Consider the following 16,452-nt stretch of genomic DNA (forward strand, 5'->3'; position numbering starts at 1 on the left):
TGGACAGTGGGTCATACACTGGGCCAGAGACTGGACGCTGGCCAGAGACTGGACACTGGGCCAGAGACTGGACGCTGGCCAGAGACTGGACACTGGGCCAGAGACTGGACACTGGCCAGAGACTGGACACTGGCCAGAGACTGGACACTGGGACCATTCGGCTCCCGGCTTGTGATTAAATCACTCGCTGCCCCTAATGTTGCTGGGGAACGGTTGGAAAAGGGAAGGTTAGGAGGAGAAGAGATGGAGGCCGTTAAAATGATGTATTTTTTGCTAGGGAGGATGTAGGGCAGTACAGGACAGGGCGGGTGAATATAACGTCGTTATTAACAGTTGAGATTCAGGAGGAACTTCTTTACCCAGAGAGAGTGAGAATGTGGAACTCGCTGCCACAGGGAGGGGTTGAGGCAGAGAGCGTTGAGGGAGGTTTGACGCTGAACTCGAGGGTGAAAGGAATCGAGGGGCACGGGGCCAGGGTGGGAGGTCGCTGGGCAGTTGGGCTGAATGGCCGGATTCTGTCCTGTTGGTTGTAGGGTTTTATATTCCCTGGAATTTAGAAGGTTAAGGGGTCATTTGATCAAAGTTTTCTGGATATTAAGGGGCACAGATCGAGAGAAACTATTCCCGCTGGCTGGGGAGTCTGGGACTAGGGCCATAGTCTGAAAATTAGAGCCAGACCTTTCAGGAATGAAGTCGGGAAACATTTCTACGCACACAGGGTGGGAGAGGTTTGGAACTCTCTTCCACAAACAGCAGTTGATGTTAGATCAATTGTTAATTTTAAATCGATGTTTGGTAGATTTGTGTTAACCAAAGGTATTAAGGGTTATGGGCAAAGGCGGGTATATGGAGTTAGGAGCCGATCATCGGGTGTGTGTGAGGCATTTTAACCCCCGTGTTACTGTTACTGTGTCATAAGGACATAAGAATTAGGAGCAGGAGTCGGCCATTCGGCCCCTCGAGCCTGCTCCGCCATTCAATGAGATCACGGCTGATCTTCGACCTCAACTCCACTTTCCCGCCCGATCCCCATATCCCTCGATTCCCTTAATATCCAAAAACCTATCGATCACAGCCTTCAATATACTCAATGACTGAGCCTCCACAGCCCTCTGGGGCAGAGAATTCCAAAGATTCACCATCCTCTGAGTGAAGAAATTCCTCCTCATCTCAGTCCTAAATGGCTGACCCCTTATCCTGAGACTGTGACCCCTGGTTCTAGACTCCCCAGCCCGGGGGGAAACATCCTCCCTGCATCTACCCTGTCAATCCCTGTAAGAATTCTATGTTTCAATGAGATCGCCTCTCATTCTTCTAAACTCTAGAGAATATCAGCCTAGTCTGCTCAATCTCTCCTCATAGGACAATCCCCCCATCCCAGGAATCAGTCTGGTGAACCTTCGCTGCACTCCCTCTATGGCAAGTAAATCCTTCCTTAGGTAAGGAGACCAAAACTGTGCACAATACTCCAGGTGTGGTCTCACCAGGGCCCGATATAATTGCAGTAAAACGTCTTTACTCTTATACTCAAATCCTCCTGTAATAAAGGCCAACAGACCAGTTGCTTTATTAGTGTCTGTAACAGCCCCGCCCCCGTCTCTCCGAGCAGACGATCGCCGAGGTGGAACGGGAGCTGGACGTTGACCTGAGCCCCGAACTGCACGAGGAGAGCAGCCAATGGGAGGCCGAGCTGGAGTGCCTGAGGGAGAAGAACCAGCGGCTGGTGAGCCGGCTCCGCGAGACGGACCAGGAGCTGTGGGCCACCGGCATCGCCGTCGCCGGGATTCAGCGGGAGCGGGACAAGCTCCGGCTTAAGGCAAGTTCCTCCCTGCGGCGCTCAGCGCAGCACGATGGGCCGAGTCATAGAGTCATCGGCCCGTGATTGATGGACCCCCGCCCGCTGCTGCCCACTGCCCACTGCCCACTGCCCGCTGCCCACTGCCCACTGCCCACTGCCCGCTGCTGCCCACTGCCCGCTGCCCACTGCCCACTGCCTACTGCCCACTGCCGCCCACTGCCCACTGCCCATTGCCTACTGCCCACTGCCGCCCGCTGCCCACTGCCCGCTGCCCACTGCCCACTGCCTACTGCCCACTGCCACCCACTGCCCACTGCCCGCTGCCTACTGCCCACTGCCGCCCACTGCCCACTGCCCAATGCCTACTGCCCACTGCCGCCCACTGCCCACTGCCCACTGCCGCCCACTGCCCACTGCCCGCTGCCCACTGCCCGCTGCCCACTGCCCACTGCCCGCTGCCCAATGCCTGCCGCCCACTGCCCACTGCCCGCTGCCTACTGCCCGCTGCCCACTGCCCACTGCCCGCTGCCTACTGCCCACTGCCTGCTGCCGCCCACTGCCCACTGCCTACTGCCTACTGCCCACTGCCCGCTGCCCACTGCCCACTGCCCGCTGCCCACTGCCCGCTGCTGCCCACTGCCTACTGCCCGCTGCCCACTGCCCACTGCCCGCTGCCTACTGCCCAATGCCCGCTGCCTACTGCCCACTGCCCACTGCCCGCTGCCGCCCGCTGCCCACTGCCTACTGCCCACTGCCCGCTGCTGCCCACTGCCTACTGCCCGCTGCCCACTGCCCGCTGCCCACTGCCCACTGCCCACTGTCCGTTGGCCACTGCCCGCTGCCCACTGCCCACTGCCCACTGCCCATTGCCCACTGCCCACTGCCCGCTGCCCGCTGTCCACTGCCCACTGCCCACTGCCCACTGCCCGCTGCCCACTGCCCACTGCTGCCCACTGCCCACCACTGCCCACTGCCCACCACTGCCCACTGCCTGCCACCCACTGCCCACTCCCGCCCACTGCCCGCTGCCCACTGCCCGCTGCCCACTGCCCACTGCTGCCCACTGCCCACCACTGCCCACTGCCCACCACTGCCCACTGCCTGCCACCCACTGCCCACTCCCGCCCACTGCCCGCTGCCCACTGCCGCCCACTGCCCACTGCCGCCCACTGCCCACTGCCCACTGCCCCCCACTGCCCACTGCCCACTGCCCCCCACTGCCCACTGCCCCCCACTCCCGCTGACATTCCTCCTGCAGACCTGCCCAAGTGCCACTTTCAGGGCGGCCTGGAGTGGGCGGGGGAGGGGAGAGTCGCCGGGATGCGTCCGCTGACATCAGCGGACGGCCGAGTGGTGCAACTATGCTCCCGCCCACCGAGCTCCCAGATTCCTGCGGGCGGGAGTCAGCGGGACTCGGCGGGACTCAGCGGGAGTCGGGGGACCGCTGGCTGGAGGCCGGTCTGTCCCTGACGGTGAGACTGAAGAACATGAACAAAAGGTAAGTGAATATTTTTTCCCTCCGTGGGCCCGACTCCATCCTTGGCGGCAAGCACCTCTGCCGCCGCGAATGCGCCGTTCCGCCCACTGCCGCCCAGATTGGCGGCATACATTGTCCATTTGCCGCCCGCCGACCTTCAAAAGACCTCGGCGATGAATATCCCGCCAAAGTACCGTCCGGTTTCTCGGCGTCCGTCGGACGGCACACGGGCGAGCGAGGTCCTTCACCAATTTTGGGCCCCTAGAGATTTAACGGCACAGAAGGAGGCCACTTCGGCCGAACGTGTGTGTGTGTGTGTGTGCGGGAGTGTGTGGGAGTGTGCGGGAGTGTGTGTGTGTGTGTGGGAGTGTGTGTGTGTGTGTGTGTGTGGGAGTGTGTGTGTGGGAGTGTGTGTGTGGGAGTGTGTGTGTGTGTGTGTGTGTGGGAGTGTGTGTGTGGGAGTGTGTGGGAGTGTGTGTGTGTGTGTGGGAGTGTGTGGGAGTGTGCGGGAGTGTGTGGGAGTGTGCGGGAGTGTGTGTGTGTGTGTGGGAGTGTGTGGGAGTGTGTGTGTGTAGGAGTGTATGTGTGGGAGTGTGTGTGTGTGTAGGAGTGTGTGTGTGTGGGAGTGTGTGTGTGCGGGAGTATGTGGGAGTGTGTGTGTGTGGGAGTGTGTGTGTGCGGGAGTGTGTGGGAGTGTGTGTGTGTGGGAGTGTGTGTGTGCGGGAGTATGTGGGAGTGTGTGTGTGTGGGAGTGTGTGTGTGCGGGAGTGTGTGGGAGTGTGTGTGTGTGGGAGTGTGTGTGTGTGTGTGTGGGAGTGTGTGTGTGTAGGAGTGTGTGTGTGTAGGAGTGTATGTGTTCGGGAGTGTGCGGGAGTGTGTGGGAGTGTGTGTGTGTGGGAGTGTGTGTGTGTGTGTGGGAGTGTGTGGGAGCGTGCGGGAGTGTGTGGGAGTGTGTGTGTGTGGGAGTGTGTGTGTGTGTGGGAGTGTGTGGGAGTGTGTGGGAGTGTGCGGGAGTGTGTGGGAGTGTGCGGGAGTGTGTGGGAGTGTGCGGGAGTGTGTGGGAGAGTGTGTGTGTAGGAGTGTGTGTGTGTAGGAGTGTTTGTGTGTAGGAGTGTGTGTGTGTGGGAGTATGTGTGTGGGAGTGTGTGGGAGTGTGTGTGTGTGTGTGTGGGAGTGTGCGGGAGTGTGTGTGTGTAGGAGTGTGTGTGTGGGAGTGTGTGTGTGTGTAGGAGTGTGTGTGTGTGGGAGTGTGTGTGTGTGGGAGTGTGTTGGAGTGTGTGTGTGTGGGAGTGTGTGTGTGTGGGAGTGTGTGTGTGTAGGAGTGTGTGTGTGTGGGAGTGTGTGTGGGAGTGTGTGTGTGTGGGAGTGTGTGTGTGTGGGAGTGTGTGTGTAGGAATGTGTGTGTGTGTGGGAGTGTGTGGGAGTGTGTCTGTGTGGGAGTGTGTGTGTGTAGGAGTGTGTGTGTGTGGGAGTGTGCGGGAGTGTGTGGGAGTGTGCGGGAGTGTGTGGGAGTGTGTGTGTGTGGGAGTGTGTGTGTGTGTGTGGGAGTGTGTGTGTGTAGGAGTGTGTGTGTGCGGGAGTGTGCGGGAGTGTGTGGGAGTGTGTGTGTGTGGGAGTGTGTGTGTGTGTGTGGGAGTGTGTGGGAATGTGCGGAAATGTGTGGGAGTGTGTGTGTGTGGGCGGGAGTGTGTGGGAGTGTGTGTGTGTAGGAGTGTGTGTGTGTAGGAGTGTGTGTGTGTAGGAGTGTGTGTGTGTGGGAGAGTGTGTGTGGGAGTGTGCGGGAGTGTGCGAGAGTGTGTAGGAGTGTGCGGGAGTGTGTGTGTGTGGGAGTGTGTGGGAGAGTGTGGGAGTGTGCGGGAGTGTGTGTGTGTGTGTGTGTGTGTGTGTGTGTGTGTGGGAGTGTGTGGGAGTGTGCGGGAGTGTGTATGTGTGTGTGGGAGTGTGTGGGAGTGTGCGGGAGTGTGTGGGAGTGTGCGGGAGTGTGTGTGTGGGAGTGTGTGTGTGTGTAGGAGTGTGTGTGTGTGGGAGTGTGTGTGTGTGGGAGTGTGTGGGAGTGTGTGTGTGTGGTAGTGTGTGTGTGTGGGAGTGTGTGTGGGAGTGTGTGTGTGTGGGAGTGTGTGTGTGTGGGAGTGTGTGTGTGTGGGAGTGTGTGTGTGTGGGAGTGTGTGGGAGTGTGTCTGTGTGGGAGTGTGTGTGTGTAGGAGTGTGTGTGTGGGAGTGTGTGGAAGTGTGTGGGTGTGTGCGGGAGTGTGTGTGTGTGTGTGTGTGTGTGTGTGTGTGTGTGTGTGGGAGTGTGTGGGAGTGTGCGGGAGTGTGTATGTGTGTGTGGGAGTGTGCGGGAGTGTGTGGGAGTGTGCGGGAGTGTGTGTGTGTGTGTGTGTGGGAGTGTGCGGGAGTGTGTGGCAGTGTGTGTGTGTAGGAGTGTGTGTGTGGGAGTGTGTGTGTGTGTAGGAGTGTGTGTGTGTGGGAATGTGTGTGTGTGGGAGTATGTGGGAGTGTGTGTGTGTGGGAGTGTGTGTGTGTGGGAGTGTGTGTGTGTGTAGGAGTGTGTGTGTAGGAATGTGTGTGTGTGGGAGTGTGTGTGGGAGTGTGTGTGGGAGTGTGTGGGAGTGTGTCTGTGTGGGAGTGTGTGTGTGTAGGAGTGTGTGTGTGTGGGAGTGTGCGGGAGTGTGTGGGAGTGTGCGGGAGTGTGTGGGAGTGTGTGTGTGTGGGAGTGTGTGTGTGTGGGAGTGTGTGTGTGTAGGAGTGTGTGTGTGTGGGAGTGTGTGGAGTGTGCGGGAGTGTGTGGGAGTGTGCGGGAGTGTGTGGGAGTGTGTGTGTGTGGGAGTGTGTGTGTGTGTGTGGGAGTGTGTGGGAATGTGCAGGAGTGTGTGGGAGTGTGTGTGTGTGGGAGTGTGTGTGTGTGGGAGTGTGTGGGAGTGTGCGGGAGTGTGTGGGAGTGTGCGGGAGTGTGTGGGAGTGTGTGTGTGTAGGAGTGTGTGTGTGTAGGAGTGTGTGTGTGTGGGAGAGTGTGTGTGGGAGTGTGCGGGAGTGTGCGAGAGTGTGTGGGAGTGTGCGGGAGTGTGTGGGAGTGTGCGGGAGTGTGTGTGTGTGTGTGGGAGTGTGCGGGAGTGTATGGGAGTGTGTGTGTGTGTAGGAGTGTGTGTGTGGGAGTGTGTGTGTGTGTAGGAGTGTGTGTGTGTGGGAGTGTGTGGGAGTGTGTGTGTGTGGGAGTGTGTGTGTGTGGGAGTGTGTGTAGGAATGTGTGTGTGTGGGAGTGTGTGTGGGAGTGTGTGTGTGTGGGAGTGTGTGTGTTTGGGAGTGTGTGTGTGTGGGAGTGTGTGGGAGTGTGTCTGTGTGGGAGTGTGTGTGTAGGAGTGTGTGTGTGTGGGAGTGTGTGTGTGTGGGAGTGTGTCTGTCTGGGAGTGTGTGTGTGTAGGAGTGTGTGTGTGGGAGTGTGTGGGAGTGTGCAGGAGTGTGCGGGAGTGTGTGTGTGTGGGAGTGTGTGGGAGTGTGTGTGTGGGAGTGTGTGTGTGTGGGAGTGTGTGAGAGTGTGCGGGAGTGGGAGTGTGCGGGAGTGTGTGTGTGTGGGAGTGTGTGAGAGTGCGTGTGTGTGGGAGTGTGTGGGAGTGTGTGTGTGTGGGAGTGTGTGAGAGTGTGTGTGTGTGGGAGTGTGTGAGAGTGTGTGTGTGTGGGAGTGTGCGGGAGTGTGTGTGTGTGGGAGTGTGTGAGAGTGCGTGTGTGTGGGAGTGTGCGGGAGTGTGTGTGTGTGGGAGTGTGCGGGAGTGTGTGTGTGTGGGAGTGTGTGTGTGGGAGTGTGTGTGTGTGGGAGTGTGTGGGAGTGTGCGGGAGTGTGCGGGAGTGTGTGGGAGTGTGCGGGAGTGTGTGGGAGTGTGTGGGAGTGTGCGGGAGTGTGTGGGAGTGTGTGTGGGTGGGAGTGTGTGTGTGTGTGTGGGAGTGTGTGGGAGTGTGCGGGAGTGTGTGGGAGTGTGTGGGAGTGTGCGGGAGTGTGTGGGAGTGTGTGTGTGTGGGAGTGTGTGTGTGTGTGTGGGAGTGTGCGGGAGTGTGTGGGAGTGTGCGGGAGTGTGTGGGAGTGTGCGGGAGTGTGTGGGAGTGTGTGTGTGTAGGAGTGTGTGTGTGTAGGAGTGTGTGTGTGTAGCAGTGTAGGAGTGTGTGTGTGTAGGAGTGTGTGTGTGTAGCAGTGTGTGTGTGTGTGGGAGAGTGTGTGTGGGAGTGTGCGGGAGTGTGCGAGAGTGTGTGGGAGTGTACGGGAGTGTGTGTGTGTGTGTGTGTGTGTGTGTGTGGGAGTGTGTGGGAGTGTGTGGGAATGTGCAGGAGTGTGTGGGAGTGTGTGTGTGTGGGAGTGTGTGTGTGTGTGGGAGTGTGTGGGAGTGTGCGGGAGTGTGTGGGAGTGTGCGGGAGTGTGTGGGAGTGTGTGTGTGTAGGAGTGTGTGTGTGTAGGAGTGTGTGTGTGTGGGAGAGTGTGTGTGGGAGTGTGCGGGAGTGTGCGAGAGTGTGTGGGAGTGTGCGGGAGTGTGTGGGAGTGTGCGGGAGTGTGTGTGTGTGTGTGGGAGTGTGCGGGAGTGTATGGGAGTGTGTGTGTGTGTAGGAGTGTGTGTGTGGGAGTGTGTGTGTGTGTAGGAGTGTGTGTGTGTGGGAGTGTGTGGGAGTGTGTGTGTGTGGGAGTGTGTGTGTGTGGGAGTGTGTGTGTGTGGGAGTGTGTCTGTGTGGGAGTGTGCGTGTAGGAGTGTGTGTGTGTGGGAGTGTGTGTGTGTGGGAGTGTGTCTGTGTGGGAGTGTGTGTGTGTAGGAGTGTGTGTGTGGGAGTGTGTGGGAGTGTGCAGGAGTGTGCGGGAGTGTGTGTGTGTGGGAGTGTGTGGGAGTGTGTGTGTGGGAGTGTGTGTGTGTGGGAGTGTGTGAGAGTGTGCGGGAGTGGGAGTGTGTGTGTGGGCGTGTGTGGGAGTGTGTGTGTGCGGGAGTGTGTGGGAGTGTGTGTGTGTGGGAGTGTGTGTGTGTGTGTGGGAGTGTGTGTGTGTGGGAGTGTGTGAGAGTGTGTGTGTGTGGGAGTGTGCGGGAGTGTGTGTGTGTGTGGGAGTGTGTGAGAGTGCGTGTGTGTGGGAGTGTGCGGGAGTGTGTGTGTGTGGGAGTGTGTGAGAGTGTGTGTGTGTAGGAGTGTGCGGGAGTGTGTGTGTGTGGGAGTGTGTGTGTGGGAGTGTGTGTGTGTGGGAGTGTGTGGGAGTGTGTGGGAGTGTGCGGGAGTGTGCGGGAGTGTATGGGAGTGTGCGGGAGTGTGTGGGAGTGTGTGGGAGTGTGCGGGAGTGTGTGGGAGTGTGTGTGGGTGGGAGTGTGTGTGTGTGTGTGGGAGTGTGTGGGAGTGTGCGGGAGTGTGTGGGAGTGTGTGGGAGTGTGCGGGAGTGTGTGGGAGTGTGTGTGTGTGGGAGTGTGTGTGTGTGTGTGGGAGTGTGCGGGAGTGTGTGGGAGTGTGTGGGAGTGTGTGGGAGTGTGCGGGAGTGTGTGGGAGTGTGTGTGTGTAGGAGTGTGTGTGTGTAGGAGTGTGTGTGTGTAGCAGTGTGTGTGTGTTGGAGTGTGCGGGAGTGTGCGAGAGTGTGTGGGAGTGTACGGGAGTGTGTGTGTGTGTGTGTGTGTGTGTGTGGGAGTGTGTGGGAGTGTGCGGGAGTGTGTGTGTGTGTGTGTGGGAGTGTGCGGGAGTGTGTGGGAGTGTGTGTGTGTGGGAGTGTGTGGGAGTGTGTGTGTGGGAGTGTGTGTGTGTGGGAGTGTGTGAGAGTGTGCGGGAGTGGGAGTGTGCGGGAGTGTGTGTGTGTGGGAGTGTGTGTGGGAGTGTGTGTGTGTGGGAGTGTGTGTGTTTGGGAGTGTGTGTGTGTGGGAGTGTGTGGGAGTGTGTCTGTGTGGGAGTGTGTGTGTAGGAGTGTGTGTGTGTGGGAGTGTGTGTGTGTGGGAGTGTGTCTGTCTGGGAGTGTGTGTGTGTAGGAGTGTGTGTGTGGGAGTGTGTGGGAGTGTGCAGGAGTGTGCGGGAGTGTGTGTGTGTGGGAGTGTGTGGGAGTGTGTGTGTGGGAGTGTGTGTGTGTGGGAGTGTGTGAGAGTGTGCGGGAGTGGGAGTGTGCGGGAGTGTGTGTGTGTGGGAGTGTGTGAGAGTGCGTGTGTGTGGGAGTGTGTGTGTGTGTGTGGGAGTGTGTGTGTGTGGGAGTGTGTGAGAGTGTGTGTGTGTGGGAGTGTGTGAGAGTGTGTGTGTGTGGGAGTGTGCGGGAGTGTGTGTGTGTGGGAGTGTGTGAGAGTGCGTGTGTGTGGGAGTGTGCGGGAGTGTGTGTGTGTGGGAGTGTGCGGGAGTGTGTGTGTGTGGGAGTGTGTGTGTGGGAGTGTGTGGGAGTGTGCGGGAGTGTGCGGGAGTGTGTGGGAGTGTGCGGGAGTGTGTGGGAGTGTGTGGGAGCGTGCGGGAGTGTGTGGGAGTGTGTGTGGGTGGGAGTGTGTGTGTGTGTGTGGGAGTGTGTGGGAGTGTGCGGGAGTGTGTGGGAGTGTGTGGGAGTGTGCGGGAGTGTGTGGGAGTGTGTGTGTGTGGGAGTGTGTGTGTGTGTGTGGGAGTGTGCGGGAGTGTGTGGGAGTGTGCGGGAGTGTGTGGGAGTGTGCGGGAGTGTGTGGGAGTGTGTGTGTGTAGGAGTGTGTGTGTGTAGGAGTGTGTGTGTGTAGCAGTGTGTGTGTGTGTGGGAGAGTGTGTGTGGGAGTGTGCGGGAGTGTGCGAGAGTGTGTGGGAGTGTACGGGAGTGTGTGTGTGTGTGTGTGTGTGTGTGTGTGGGAGTGTGTGGGAGTGTGTGGGAATGTGCAGGAGTGTGTGGGAGTGTGTGTGTGTGGGAGTGTGTGTGTGTGTGGGAGTGTGTGGGAGTGTGCGGGAGTGTGTGGGAGTGTGCGGGAGTGTGTGGGAGTGTGTGTGTGTAGGAGTGTGTGTGTGTAGGAGTGTGTGTGTGTGGGAGAGTGTGTGTGGGAGTGTGCGGGAGTGTGCGAGAGTGTGTGGGAGTGTGCGGGAGTGTGTGGGAGTGTGCGGGAGTGTGTGTGTGTGTGTGGGAGTGTGCGGGAGTGTATGGGAGTGTGTGTGTGTGTAGGAGTGTGTGTGTGGGAGTGTGTGTGTGTGTAGGAGTGTGTGTGTGTGGGAGTGTGTGGGAGTGTGTGTGTGTGGGAGTGTGTGTGTGTGGGAGTGTGTGTGTGTGGGAGTGTGTCTGTGTGGGAGTGTGCGTGTAGGAGTGTGTGTGTGTGGGAGTGTGTGTGTGTGGGAGTGTGTCTGTGTGGGAGTGTGTGTGTGTAGGAGTGTGTGTGTGGGAGTGTGTGGGAGTGTGCAGGAGTGTGCGGGAGTGTGTGTGTGTGGGAGTGTGTGGGAGTGTGTGTGTGGGAGTGTGTGTGTGTGGGAGTGTGTGAGAGTGTGCGGGAGTGGGAGTGTGTGTGTGGGCGTGTGTGGGAGTGTGTGTGTGCGGGAGTGTGTGGGAGTGTGTGTGTGTGGGAGTGTGTGTGTGTGTGTGGGAGTGTGTGTGTGTGGGAGTGTGTGAGAGTGTGTGTGTGTGGGAGTGTGCGGGAGTGTGTGTGTGTGTGGGAGTGTGTGAGAGTGCGTGTGTGTGGGAGTGTGCGGGAGTGTGTGTGTGTGGGAGTGTGTGAGAGTGTGTGTGTGTAGGAGTGTGCGGGAGTGTGTGTGTGTGGGAGTGTGTGTGTGGGAGTGTGTGTGTGTGGGAGTGTGTGGGAGTGTGTGGGAGTGTGCGGGAGTGTGCGGGAGTGTATGGGAGTGTGCGGGAGTGTGTGGGAGTGTGTGGGAGTGTGCGGGAGTGTGTGGGAGTGTGTGTGGGTGGGAGTGTGTGTGTGTGTGTGGGAGTGTGTGGGAGTGTGCGGGAGTGTGTGGGAGTGTGTGGGAGTGTGCGGGAGTGTGTGGGAGTGTGTGTGTGTGGGAGTGTGTGTGTGTGTGTGGGAGTGTGCGGGAGTGTGTGGGAGTGTGTGGGAGTGTGTGGGAGTGTGCGGGAGTGTGTGGGAGTGTGTGTGTGTAGGAGTGTGTGTGTGTAGGAGTGTGTGTGTGTTGGAGTGTGCGGGAGTGTGCGAGAGTGTGTGGGAGTGTACGGGAGTGTGTGTGTGTGTGTGTGTGTGTGTGTGGGAGTGTGTGGGAGTGTGCGGGAGTGTGTGTGTGTGTGTGTGGGAGTGTGCGGGAGTGTGTGGGAGTGTGTGTGTGTAGGAGTGTGTGTGTGGGAGTGTGTGGGAGTGTGCGGGAGTGTGTGGGAGTGTGCGGGAGTGTGTGTGTGTGTGTGTGGGAGTGTGCGGGAGTGTGTGGGAGTGTATGTGTGTAGGAGTGTGTGTGTGGGAGTGTGTGTGTGTGTAGGAGTGTGTGTTGTGGGAGTGTGTGTGTGTGGGAGTGTGTGTGTGTGGGAGTGTGTGTGTGTAGGAGTGTGTGTGTAGGAATGTGTGTGTGTGGGAGTGTGTGTGGGAATGTGTGTGTGTGGGAGTGTGTGTGTGTGGGAGTGTGTGGGAGTGTGTCTGTGTGGGAGTGTGTGTGTAGGAGTGTGTGTGTGTGGGAGTGTGTGTGTGTGGGAGTGTGTGGGAGTGTGTCTGTGTGGGAGTGTGTGTGTGTAGGAGTGTGTGTGTGGGAGTGTGTGGGAGTGTGCAGGAGTGTGCGGGAGTGTGTGTGTGTGGGACTGTGTGGGAGTGTGTGTGTGTGTGGGAGTGTGTGAGAGTGTGCGGGAGTGGGAGTGTGTGTGTGTGGGAGTGTGTGTGTGCAGGAGTGTGTGGGAGTGTGTGTGTGTGGGAGTGTGTGTGTGTGGGAGTGTGTGAGAGTGTGTGTGTGTGGGCGTGTGCGGGAGTGTGTGTGTGTGGGAGTGTGTGAGAGTGTGTGTGTGGGAGTGTGCGGGAGTGTGTGTGTGTGGGAGTGTGTGAGAGTGTGTGTGTGTGGGAGTGTGTGAGAGTGTGTGTGTGTGGGAGTGTGTGAGAGTGTGTGTGTGTGGGATTGTGTGAGAGTGTGTGTGTGTGGGAGTGTGTGAGAGTGTGTGTGTGTGGGAGTGTGTGTGTGTGGGAATGTGTGAGAGTGTGTGTGTGTGGGAGTGTGTGAGAGTGTGTGTGTGTGGGAGTGTGTGTGTGTGGGAGTGTGTGAGAGTGTGTGTGTGGGAGTGTGCGGGAGTGTGTGTGTGTGGGAGTGTGTGAGAGTGTGTGTGTGTGGGAGTGTGCGGGAGTGTGTGTGTGTGGGAGTGTGTGTGTGGGAGTGTGTGTGTGTGGGAGTGTGTGGGAGTGTGTGGGAGTGTGCGGGAGTGTGTGGGAGTGTGCGGGAGTGTGTGGGAGTGTGTGGGAGTGTGCGGGAGTGTGTGGGAGTGTGTGTGGGTGGGAGTGTGTGGGAGTGTGTGGGAGTGTGAGGGAGTGTGCGGGAGTGTGCGGGAGTGAGCGGGAGTGTGTGGGAGTGTGTGGGAGTGTGCGGGAGTGTGTGAGAGTGTGTGTGTGTGGGAGTGTGTGTGTGTGTGTGGGAGTGTGTGGGAGTGTGTGGGAGTGTGCGGGAGTGTGTGGGAGTGTGCGGGAATGTGTGGGAGTGTGTGGGAGTGTGCGAGAGTGTGTGGGAGTGTGTGTGTGTAAGAGTGTGTGTGTGTAGCAGTGTGTGTGTGTGGGAGAGTGTGTGTGGGAGTGTGCGGGAGTGTGCGAGAGTGTGTGGGAGTGTACGGGAGTGTGTGTGTGTGTGTGGGAGTTTGTGGGAGTGTGCGGGAGTGTGTATGTGTGTGTGGGAGTGTGCGGGAGTGTGTGGGAGTATGCGGGAGTGTGTGTGTGTGTGTGTGGGAGTGTGCGGGAGTGTGTGGGAGTGTGTGTGTGTAGGAGTGTGTGTGTGGGAGTGTGTGTGTGTGTAGGAGTGTGTGTGTGTGGGAGTGTGTGTGTGTGGGAGTGTGTGGGAGTGTGTGTGTGTGAGAGTGTGTGTGTGTAGGAGTGTGTGTGTAGGAATGTGTGTGTGTGGGAGTGTGTGTGGGAGTGTGTGTGTGTGGGAGTGTGTGTGTGTGGGAGTGTGTCTGTGTGGGAGTGTGTGTGTAGGAGTGTGTGTGTGTGGGAGTGTGTGTGTGCGGGAGTATGTGGGAGTGTGTGTGTAGGAGTGTGTGTGTGTGTGGGAGTGTGTGTGTGTGGGTGTGTGTGGGAGTGTGTCTGTGTGGGAGTGTGTGTGTGTAGGAGTGTGTGTGTGGGAGTGTGTGGGAGTGTGTAGGAGTGTGCGGGAGTGTGTGTGTGTGGGACTGTGTGGGAGTGTGTGTGTGGGAGTGTGTGTGTGTGTGGGAGTGTGTGAGAGTGTGCGGCAGTGGGAGTGTGTGTGTGTGGGCGTGTGTGGGAGTGTGTGTGTGCGGGAGTGTGTGGGAGTGTGTGTGTGTGGGAGTGTGTGTGTGTGGGAGTGTGTGAGAGTGTGTGTGTGTGGGCGTGTGCGGGAGTGTGTGTGTGTGGGAGTGTGTGAGAGTGTGTGTGTGGGAGTGTGCGGGAGTGTGTGTGTGTGGGAGTGTGTGAGAGTGTGTGTGTGTGGGAGTGTGTGAGAGTGTGTGTGTGTGGGAGTGTGTGAGAGTGTGTGTGTGTGGGAGTGTGTGAGAGTGTGTGTGTGTGGGAGTGTGTGTGTGTGGGAGTGTGTGAGAGTGTGTGTGTGTGGGAGTGTGCGGGAGTGTGTGGGAGTGTGCGGGAGTGTGTGGGATTGTGTGGGATTGTGTGGGAGTGTGTGGGAGTGTGTGTGTGTGGGAGTGTGTGAGAGTGTGTGTGTGTGGGAGTGTGTGGGAGTGTGCGGGAGTGTGTATGTGTGGGAGTGTGTGAGAGTGTGTGTGTGTGGGAGTGTGTGAGAGTGTGTGTGTGTGAGAGTGTGTGTGTGTGGGAGTGTGCGGGAGTGTGTGGGAGTGTGCGGGAGTGTGTGTGTGTGGGAGTGTGTGGGAGTGTGCGGGAGTGTGTGTGTGTGGGAGTGTGTGTGTGTGGGAGTGTGTGGGAGTGTGTGTGTGCGGGAGTGTGTGGGAGTGTGTGTGTACGGGAGTGTGTGGGAGTGTGCGGGAGTGTGTGTGTGGGAGTGTGTGTGTGCGGGAGTGTGTGGGAGTGTGTGTTTGCGGGAGTGTGTGGGAGTGTGCGGGAGTGTGTGTGCGGGAGTGTGTGGGAGTGTGCGGGAGTGTGTGTGTGCGGGAGTGTGTGGGAGTGTGCGGGAGTGTGTGTGTGTCTGTGGGAGTTTGTGGGAGTGTGCGGGAGTGTGTATGTGTGTGTGGGAGTGTGCGGGAGTGTGTGGGAGTATGCGGGAGTGTGTGTGTGTGTGTGTGGGAGTGTGCGGGAGTGTGTGGGAGTGTGTGTGTGTAGGAGTGTGTGTGTGGGAGTGTGTGTGTGTGTAGGAGTGTGTGTGTGTGGGAGTGTGTGTGTGTGGGAGTGTGTGGGAGTGTGTGTGTGTGAGAGTGTGTGTGTGTAGGAGTGTGTGTGTAGGAATGTGTGTGTGTGGGAGTGTGTGTGGGAGTGTGTGTGTGTGGGAGTGTGTGTGTGTGGGAGTGTGTCTGTGTGGGAGTGTGTGTGTAGGAGTGTGTGTGTGTGGGAGTGTGTGTGTGCGGGAGTATGTGGGAGTGTGTGTGTAGGAGTGTGTGTGTGTGTGGGAGTGTGTGTGTGTGGGTGTGTGTGGGAGTGTGTCTGTGTGGGAGTGTGTGTGTGTAGGAGTGTGTGTGTGGGAGTGTGTGGGAGTGTGTAGGAGTGTGCGGGAGTGTGTGTGTGTGGGACTGTGTGGGAGTGTGTGTGTGGGAGTGTGTGTGTGTGTGGGAGTGTGTGAGAGTGTGCGGCAGTGGGAGTGTGTGTGTGTGGGCGTGTGTGGGAGTGTGTGTGTGCGGGAGTGTGTGGGAGTGTGTGTGTGTGGGAGTGTGTGTGTGTGGGAGTGTGTGAGAGTGTGTGTGTGTGGGCGTGTGCGGGAGTGTGTGTGTGTGGGAGTGTGTGAGAGTGTGTGTGTGGGAGTGTGCGGGAGTGTGTGTGTGTGGGAGTGTGTGAGAGTGTGTGTGTGTGGGAGTGTGTGAGAGTGTGTGTGTGTGGGAGTGTGTGAGAGTGTGTGTGTGTGGGAGTGTGTGAGAGTGTGTGTGTGTGGGAGTGTGTGTGTGTGGGAGTGTGTGAGAGTGTGTGTGTGTGGGAGTGTGCGGGAGTGTGTGGGAGTGTGCGGGAGTGTGTGGGATTGTGTGGGATTGTGTGGGAGTGTGTGGGAGTGTGTGTGTGTGGGAGTGTGTGAGAGTGTGTGTGTGTGGGAGTGTGTGGGAGTGTGCGGGAGTGTGTATGTGTGGGAGTGTGTGAGAGTGTGTGTGTGTGGGAGTGTGTGAGAGTGTGTGTGTGTGAGAGTGTGTGTGTGTGGGAGTGTGCGGGAGTGTGTGGGAGTGTGCGGGAGTGTGTGTGTGTGGGAGTGTGTGGGAGTGTGCGGGAGTGTGTGTGTGTGGGAGTGTGTGTGTGTGGGAGTGTGTGGGAGTGTGTGTGTGCGGGAGTGTGTGGGAGTGTGTGTGTGCGGGAGTGTGTGGGAGTGTGCGGGAGTGTGTGTGTGGGAGTGTGTGTGTGCGGGAGTGTGTGGGAGTGTGTGTTTGCGGGAGTGTGTGGGAGTGTGCGGGAGTGTGTGTGCGGGAGTGTGTGGGAGTGTGCGGGAGTGTGTGTGTGTGGGAGTGTGCGGGAGTGTGTGTGTGTGGGAGTGTGTGGGAGTGTGTGTGTGTGGGAGTGTGTGTGTGTGGGAGTGTGTGGGAGTGTGTGTGTGTGGGAGTGTGTGTGTGTGGGAGTGTGTGGGAGTGTGTGGGAGTGTGTGGGAGTGTGTGTGTGTGGGAGTGTGTGTGTGTGGGAGTGTGTGGAGTGTGTGTGTGCGGGAGTGTGTGGGAGTGTGTGGGAGTGTGCGGGAGTGTGTGTGTGTGGGAGTGTGCGGGAGTGTGCGGGAGTGTGCGGGAGTGTGTGGGAGTGTGCGGGAGTGTGTGTGTGTGGGAGTGTGCGGGAGTGTGCGGGAGTGTGCGGGAGTGTGTGGGAGTGTGCGGGAGTGTGCGGGAGTGTGTGGGAGTGTGCGGGAGTGTGTGTGTGTGGGAGTGTGCGGGAGTGTGCGGGAGTGTGCGGGAGTGTGTGGGAGTGTGCGGGAGTGTGCGGGAGTGTGTGGGAGTGTGCGGGAGTGTGCGGGAGTGTGTGGGAGTGTGTGGAGCGGGAGGTCTCGGTGTATTACGATTCTGGGCTGACAGTCTGTGTCCTGTGTTAGG

General features: G+C 58.6%; 1 protein-coding gene across 1 annotated transcript in view; it reads left to right on the forward strand.

The window, feature by feature from the left end:
• LOC139229373 (colorectal mutant cancer protein-like) overlaps nucleotides 1-16,452 on the forward strand; it is a 66,845-nt gene that overhangs the window by 25,066 nt on the left and 25,327 nt on the right. The window contains exons 5-6 of the mRNA XM_070861070.1: nucleotides 1,610-1,816; nucleotide 16,452. The exon at nucleotide 16,452 is cut by the window's right edge and continues 173 nt beyond it. Of these exons, the coding sequence (XP_070717171.1) occupies nucleotides 1,610-1,816; nucleotide 16,452 (208 nt within the window). The remainder of the gene's footprint in view (nucleotides 1-1,609; nucleotides 1,817-16,451) is intronic.

The sequence above is a fragment of the Pristiophorus japonicus genome, chromosome 18, assembly GCF_044704955.1.
Source record: "Pristiophorus japonicus isolate sPriJap1 chromosome 18, sPriJap1.hap1, whole genome shotgun sequence".
Classification (NCBI taxonomy): domain Eukaryota; kingdom Metazoa; phylum Chordata; class Chondrichthyes; family Pristiophoridae; genus Pristiophorus; species Pristiophorus japonicus.